Source organism: Neophocaena asiaeorientalis, unplaced genomic scaffold (genome assembly GCF_003031525.2).
Source record: "Neophocaena asiaeorientalis asiaeorientalis breed wild unplaced genomic scaffold, Neophocaena_asiaeorientalis_V1.1 scaffold150, whole genome shotgun sequence".
Lineage (NCBI taxonomy): Eukaryota > Metazoa > Chordata > Mammalia > Artiodactyla > Phocoenidae > Neophocaena > Neophocaena asiaeorientalis.
Genome location: NW_020176571.1, coordinates 6,248,007 through 6,255,830, shown reverse-complemented (window position 1 = coordinate 6,255,830; position 7,824 = coordinate 6,248,007). Strand labels below are relative to the sequence as shown.

Sequence of the window (7,824 nt, the reverse complement as noted above, 5' to 3'; positions counted from 1 at the left end):
CCGCGTACCGCCTAAAAAAAAAAAAAAAAAAAAAGAATCCACGTGCCAATGCAGGGAACACGGGTTCGAGCCCTGGTCCGGGAAGATCCCACATGCCGCGGAGCAACTAAGCCCGTGCGCCACAACTACTGAGCCTGCGCTCTAGAGCCCGTGAGCCACAACTACTGAGTCCACATGCCACAACTACTGCAGCCCGCGTGCCTAGAGCCCGTGCTCCGCAACAAAGAGAAGCCACTGCAACGAGAAGCCCGCACACTGCAACGAAGAGTAGCCCCCGCTCACTGCAACTAGAGAAAGCCCACACGCAGCAACGAAGAACCAACGCAACCGAAAAGAAAGAAAGGAAAAAAGAAAAAGCGAGGAGTCTGTGAGGCCCCAGGAAGTCAGTCCCTAGTGGAAATGAGCTCGTGCAGAGGCATGGAAACCTTAGGGACTCTGGCCGGTCAGAGGCAGCGAGGGCTGGAGGGCAGCCACCAGGCCTGAGCGCCAGGTCCGGCAGTGTGACTGCTCTGAAGGCAGCTGGGAGCCATGGCAGGGTTCTCAGAGGGAGCAGCCTGGTGCAGTGTGTGCTCTGCACGGGTCATGGCCACTCCACTGTAGAGGGTGCCGTGGGAAGGGGGCAGCCTGCAGGCAGGGAGGTAGCTTGCCTGTGGCGTGAGGGTTTGGGGCTGACTCCGGACAGTATTATGAGGCCAAGAGGACAGGAAGGGCTGCTGCCCAGAGCGGAACAGAGGGACACTTTAAGGAAAGAGGCCACTGGAAATCTGGGTCTGGTGGTCAGAGGAGCCCAGGGTGGGAAGCGGGGATCCGGGAGTCAGCGTGTACCCAGACCTCGTGCCTCAGTTTCCCAACAAGGTAGGACCTTTGCCCTCCGAGGTGCCCCAAGTCTCTTTGGCTTAATGGTGGCAGACGACTACTGGGGGGCTCGCGGTGCGTGGCTCGGCTTACCCGGCCCTTCTCCACCTCCCGGGTGGTCATGACGACGACACGGGTGTTCTCCTGCCACACCATCTGCCAGAAGTCGTTGACTGTGGCCTCCAGGCAGCCCTGGCTGGCGATGTAGGTCTTAGCATTCTCATCAGGGCCTAGCAGCTGGTTCTGGACGCGGGTGCAGAGACACGCAGGACTGTGAGCCCCTCGCACCCCTGCCACACTCAGCCACCCAAGGCAACAGCTCTGGCTTCGCCCGTGCATGTTTGGACCCAGCCCCCCCACGAACGGGGGGCCCCAGGGCCCAGCCCCCCCTCCCCCATGACCGGCGGGCACACCCACCTTGACGTAGTTGGCGTTAATGTAGTCGGACCCAGGGATGTTACTGTCGCGTCCCTGCAGGACCACTCGGCTGTGGTCGACTGGGAGCGAGCGGAGAGGAAGCAAGAAAGGCATGGGTCAGACCCTTCCTGAGTTTCCAGGCCTTTCTTGCCCAGAAGCCACGAGCTCTCAGAGCCCTGCAGGCAGGCAGGGATGGGGGATCTGTATGGGGGGAGGGATCTGTGTGGGGTGGGGCTGGAGGTTTCAGAGGAAGAAGGGGGTGGGGGTGGGGTGCCGGAGGCCCCTCTGGGAGGAGCAGAGGCTTTTTGGAGGAGGGGAGGCTATTGCGGGTGGAGAGGGGTCCCCCCTTGAGCTGGGGGAAGAGACCCACTGAGATGGGGCGAGGCCAGCTGGCGGAAGGGGAGTCTCCTGGGTGAATGGATGGGGGAGGGCTGGAGGCTGCCCAGGGATAGGGCACTCACACGGAAGGATGTTCTTGTAACGGTTCTTGCTCTTGTTTTCTGGCCGCTGCCCTTCCAGCCGCTGGTGCAAGTTCTTCACCTCCTGCTTCTGCAGACTCTGTGGGGCAAGAGGGGGAAATGGAGCCCCAGGCCCTGGAGAAGGGCCGTCCACGGGTGGCGAGGATGTGGGGCAGATCAGTGTAAGAGGTGGGGAGAGAGGGGACGGGGTCTGCCTGGGACCCCAGGCCCTTTGCCCTGCTGGTCCCCTCACACACCTCAAACTCCTCCCAGAAGCCAGCCTTGGCTGTGTTCTCCGACTCCTGCTTCTTGTTCAGTTCCAAGACCCGGTTCTCAATGTCAGCTGCGTTCACCCTCGTGGCGTAGTACGGCTGGGGCGAGGGAGGGCGAGAAGTCAGCCGCTTCTAGAGCTCAGAAGCTCAGGGGAAGGAAGGAGGCAGCCTGGCCCACCCCTCACCTGCCGCAGGTAGACGAAGGCGCCCGAGGCCTCCTCGATCCCTGTCCTCTTGAAATGCTCCACCAGGTCCGTGAGGCTGTCAAAGGTCTCCGAACCGCCCACTGTGTAGCGTCCACCCTGAGGGGGGCCGAGTCAGGCCACCTCTCAGGACCCGAGTCTCCCTCCCCGGACCCCCAGCCTCAGACCGAAGGCCGGGCTGACCCTCCCCACAGGCAACGCTGGCGCACAGATGGACCCCCAGCAGGATGCCGCCCCACTACCCAGATGCCTTACCTCACACATGACCTTGATATGGGTGACTCTGAGTGGGGAGTCCGGCCCAGCCTTGGGCTGGTCGCTGAGCACAGACAGCACAAAATCTCCAGGCTGGCTGAGACTTTCACGCACGAGAAAAGTCCAGGGCTCACCCTTGGCCTGCAGCAGTGTCTCTGCCTGCCCTCCAGACATGTGGCCATGGTACCACCTAGAGAAGACAGCACCCAGGGAGGTGAGACCGAGGCCAGGGGCAGGTGCTGGGTAGACATTCACGGAGGGGGCAGGGAAACCGGGCACCTGCCACGTGCAGGCACTCTGCTATGTGCTTTCAAACCCACCACCATCACAAAAATGCTGAGAGGTAGATACTACCCATTCTGCAGATGAAGAAACTGAGGCAGGCACACTGGCCCAAGGCCCTTGCCGATAAGAGGCGAGCCTCAGGACTTCTAAGCAGGCCCACCTCTGAAAGTTTAAGACAAAGGCAGACAGGCAGGCCATATCCAGAATACTTGGAGGGGAGAAATCCAGGAAGGGTCTCCATGAAAGACAGGGCTGGGCTAGGGGAACAAATGCAGAGGCCAAACCACAGAGAGTGCTGGGGATGGGAGAGACGGAAGTCACAAGGGAGGCATAATGGGGAGAAGTCCCCCAGGGGGGCCGGGAAGGCAGACAACCCCGCTGGGTAAGAGTGGTTTGGGGGCTCTGGGGTGCCTGGGATGATGTCACTGAACGAGCTGTTAAGAGGGGCTCAGAGGGGCTCAGAGGGGCAGAAAGCAGAACTAGGACCTTTCCCCAAAGCACACCCCCTTCCCAGGAGGAAACTGTAGCCCCGCAATGCCCAGCCCCACAGGAAACCACGTGATGGAAAAAACACAAAACTCCTTCTGGGGAGAGAGTGAGAAGTGAGGTTGTGAGGTTTCCTCAGCCCAGGGACCAGGGGAGGGGGGGCATTTTCCAACCGCAGGAACGGGGAGAAAGAGGGAGGGGGCCAGTCTGTCCCACCCCATCTCACTCCTGCCCCAAGGAGGCTGCAGCTCAGAGACTTCCAGAGTCTCCTGCCCTGTCCAGGACCCCCTGGGCCACCCCATCCCATCACTCGGGGATAGGCCAGGTCCGCAGGGCTATGGAGAGGGGGCTAACCCGCTTCCCCCAGGCCCCAGGATGAGGAAGTTTCCATGCAAATGTCAGGCTGACCACAGGGGAGAGCTAGCCAGTGAGGGGACAAATGCAAATTCCCGCAGAGGGGGTGGGGCAGCTGCGAGAACACAAGTGGAGGTTTGGAGAAAGGGCCTCCTCCACACACTCCCAGGGTCAAGGGCGAGCCCAGGCCTCCTGGCACGGGTAACCAGAAGGGCCTCTTAGAGTCAGCTGCCCTGGTCTTGATTCCCTCGATCCTCGGTCCTCGACTTCTCCCAGCCCCAGTTGGAACCCAGGCCTCAGGCCCCTCCCCGGGGGGTCTGCTCAGCTCCATCCCTCTTCCAGCTCCACCCTCTTCCTGCAGCAGCCAGCAGGGCAGATCCTGGCCAGGACGAGGAGGAAGCCAGGACATGAAGAGCTCAAGAGAGTCTGGGTGGAAAATCCCCATGAATGTTGCAGGTGGGGTGCAGGAAAAGGGCAAGAAAGGGCAGCCACCAGCAAGATCATCAATGTGGCTTCCCTCCTAGAAGAGGTAGCTTCACAGGAAGGGGATCAGTGGCTTCATGTTCACGGGAAAGAGGTCTCCAGGGGTGGGCCCCAGGGCCTTTATCTCAGCCTCATCCAGGGCTAAGTTTCAATCACTGACTTGAAAAAAATATGAATGCACACTGGGAGGCATGCACGTCAGAGAGACTGAAAGTGGACAGAATCAAAGTTCAGAATCATTTCAACAGTCGATACACAAATACAGGACAAGGGCAAGTTGACTTGGCCCTAGGAGTGTGAAAAAAAAAAAACCCAGAGTTGTTCAGCTGCCCTTCCCCTCAGTAGGAGCTGTCATGGAGATGAAGCTATAAAATGAGCCACCATGTCCCGCTGAGTGCTAGGGTCCCACCACCCTCCACCCGTGCACTGGGGAGATTGCATGGGAAGCAGCCAACCCAGTTTTGGGGACCACATCTTTGGAGCCAAAAAGATGCCTGGAGTATTACCCTGTGCCCAGGTACTAGGTCCCTTACACACCCATCACACAGTTTTCAATGATCCGGGTTCTGGTCAAGGGACTCGTCCAGCTCCACCCAGCCCAAGAGGGCAGACCCGTCCTCACGGGTTGCTGAGATGAGGCACTAAGTGTCATGAACGCTGGCCCCTACGCTCTTCCTCAACATCAGCCTGTCCCTGTATTAACCCCTGCTGGGGAGGGAACAGTTACAGGTTCTTTTCCAGGTAAGAAGAAGAAGTTCTTTCTAACAACAGAGCCAGACTGCTGGGAACACAGCCACGAGGAGTGGCCTCTCCGGCACTAGTAGAGCCTGCGCTGCTGGCAGACAGGGACCCTGGAGAAGGGCGAGGCGACCTTCTCTTGCTTCCTCAGGGGCTGATGGAAAGGGGCCCCAGGATCACATGGAGGGAAGAGGCCCCACAGAGCCCTGAGAAGGAGCGGGGGAGGGGCACTTGGGGTGGAGGCCAGCGCACCTCTCCGTGGGCTGGGCCAGGACGCGAAGCCCCTCACCTCTCACTGGTGGGGTCCGAGCAGTTCAGCGGGTACTTGAGGTGGATGATGGTGCCGTCGCGGTCCTGCAGGACGCCCTGCTGCTGCGTGTAGTACTCCACCAGCTCCGTCAGCGTCGCGAACTTCTCCCCTCCATACAGGTCGTAGAAATCCCCCGAGTTCTGGATCCGAATGTGGGTCACCTGATCCCCCACCCTGCAGGGCACCGGGCGGAGGTGAGGCCGGTGGATGCGAGAGCGGAGGTGGGGACGGCGTGGGGGATGGGCGGGGGTCCTGGGCAGGGAGCGCACACGGGGGCGGGGTGGACACACACGGGGCCGGGGCGTGCTGGGGCCTGGGCAACCAGAGTGAGAGGCCAAGTCCTGGCCCCGGCTAGAGCCTCGGGCCACCCACCTGACGGAGAGGGAGAAGTCGCCCTGGTTCTTGCGACTGGGCCGAGCCAGGAAGCTCCCGTTGACCCCTCGGCCCTTGAGCAGGGTCTCGGCATCCAGGCCACTGAGGTCTCGGTGAAACCACCTGGGAGGCCAGGAGGGCAGTGAGGAGAGGGCCCTGGGGCACCCCACCTCCTGCCTACCCAGGGTCCCCGGCCCTTACCTCACCATCCTGGGGGTGCCCGGGGGGAAGGGGGCGCAGGCAACAGGGTGGAGCTGCTGAGTCCGGGCAGGTGGAGAACGCTGGGGCTAAGCCTCCCGAGGCTCTCAGCGCCCAGGTCACCTCACCACTGCGGTCCTGGTTCTGGGGCTGCCACTCCACTGGTCTGGGGCAGCCGGCAGGGCGGGGACAGGAAGGGGCGCGGCCGACCCCTTGGGGGAACTCACTGTACTTCTCGTTTTAGAGCAGAGTGGGGAGAAGCTGCGCAGGGTGGCAGTGGGCGCGGGGGGGCCCACTTCCCACACGCCTGCCATCAAAGGCCTCGGGAGCGAGGCCCTCCACACATGGGGGGACACCCGAGTAAGGACACACGTGCGCCTGGCGCACTCCGGGCGCAGATCATGCTCGGCACGTGGGAAGCCGCCCAGTCACGCGCCGTCTACTCCTGCTCCGCCAGCCACTTCCACGCAGCCTTCCCTGGTCCACGCCACCGATGATGGTGACGGTGGCAACTGTCACTAATGGAGTCTGTATGCCAGGCACTGTCCTGTATGATATTTACATGCCTTATCTGATGTGTCATCACCATAGCCCCATGAAGCAGGTACCTTCGTTATCCCCATTTTCCAGACAAGGAACCTGGGGCTCAGGGCGTGTAGGGAGCTCGCCCAGGGTCACACAGTCAGTAAGTGGCGGTGCCAGGATGCAAACCAGACGGCCTGGTTCCAAAGCCGGTGATTTTAGCTACTGCATGCCAGGCCTCAGGGCTTCAAAGGACAGAGGTTGGAGCTGTACTCCAATAAAAAAATAAAGAGCTGGGGCTTCCCTGGTGGCGCAGTGGTTAAGAATCCGCCTGCCAATGCAGGGGACACGGGTCCGAGCCCTGGTCTGGGAAGATCCCGCATGCTGCAGAGCCACTAAGCCCGTGCGCCACAACTACTGAGCCTGCTCTCTAGAGCCTACGAGCCACAACTGCTGAGCCCACGCGCCTAGAGCCCATGCTCTGCAACGAGAAGACACCGCAGTGAGAAGCCCGCGCACCGCAACGAAGAGTAGTCCCCACTCGCCGCAACTAGAGAAAGCCCGCGTGCAGCAACGAAGACCCAATGCAGCCAAAAACAAATAAATAAAATAAAATAATTAAAAATAAATTAAAAAAAAAAATGACTCCATCTTGCAATGCAGGGGACGCCAGTTCGATCCCTGGTTGGGGAACTAAGATCCCACATGCCACGCGTGCCACAATGAGAGAGACGCCCGCACACGCACCGCTACTTAAGCGAGGAGCCCGCATGCCCCAACTAAATCCTGACGCAGCCAAAAAATAAATAAATATTTTAAAAATAAAAATAAAAAGCTAAAAAATAAAGAACAGAGGTTGGGAGACTCTTCCATTAGGGTCGCAGTGGGAGGGGGAGACTCCGTAATTGCCAAGGCCAGGAAGATGCCTACAGAGGGATGCCCTCCCCTCCCTTGACACACATAGCTGAAGAGGTGCCCTGGGGCAGAGGGATAGACAGAATGACCCCTATGCCCTGTCCAACTTGCACCTTCTCTGCTTCTTGTCCTCAGGCTTTGGCCCATCCATCTGGCCCCAACCCTGCAGTCAGGTAAGGAGCAGACCTAGGGAAGCAGGTGTGGGCGGAGCCACCAGCCCCCATGGGTATGTCCACCCTATGCCTGAGCTGTAAGGTCTTGCCAAGGGGGTCTGGTCTGAATCCACTGGGTTCAGGACTCTGACCAGAGGCCTGTCTCCTGGGACTGGGGCTGAGGGCGCAGGGCCTTCCAGGGCTTATTCTCAGGGCCGGTTGACCTGGAGAGGCCCTAAACACTGAAAGCTTACCATGCTCCCTGTAATTCCAAATACAAACCAAAGCAAGAGGAAAGAAGCCCAACAAAACAGACGCAAGAAACTCCTGTTGGTGGCTTCCCTAGGGAGGGGGACCAGGCGGCTGGAGGAGAGGGCCGGGAGGGACCTTTCCTTCTCCCTTCCACCTCTTTGAAGGTTGTATCACGGGCACGTATTACCTTGATAAAAATAAGTAAACTGACTGGGAGATGGCAATTCCTGGGACACTTCTGGGGTACTGGGCATGCTCTACATCGCGATCCGGGTGGTGTATACACGACGGAATAAA

General features: G+C 59.9%; 1 protein-coding gene across 2 annotated transcripts in view; it reads right to left on the bottom strand.

The window, feature by feature from the left end:
- Positions 1–5,859, bottom strand: part of PTPN6 (protein tyrosine phosphatase non-receptor type 6) — a 10,555-nt gene extending 4,696 nt beyond the window's left edge. Inside the window, exons 1-9 of one of the 2 annotated variants that reach the window (XM_024733119.1) lie at positions 5,690–5,859; positions 5,489–5,611; positions 5,096–5,290; positions 2,461–2,650; positions 2,188–2,304; positions 1,988–2,101; positions 1,734–1,830; positions 1,273–1,352; positions 949–1,098 (exon numbers count right to left, since the gene is read on the bottom strand). In XM_024733119.1, the coding sequence (XP_024588887.1) occupies positions 949–1,098; positions 1,273–1,352; positions 1,734–1,830; positions 1,988–2,101; positions 2,188–2,304; positions 2,461–2,650; positions 5,096–5,290; positions 5,489–5,611; positions 5,690–5,697 (1,074 nt within the window). In that variant the 5' untranslated portion in view covers positions 5,698–5,859. The remainder of the gene's footprint in view (positions 1–948; positions 1,099–1,272; positions 1,353–1,733; positions 1,831–1,987; positions 2,102–2,187; positions 2,305–2,460; positions 2,651–5,095; positions 5,291–5,488; positions 5,612–5,689) is intronic. The other variant, XM_024733118.1, reaches the window with a different exon arrangement.
- Between the last annotated feature and the right edge of the window lie 1,965 nt (positions 5,860–7,824).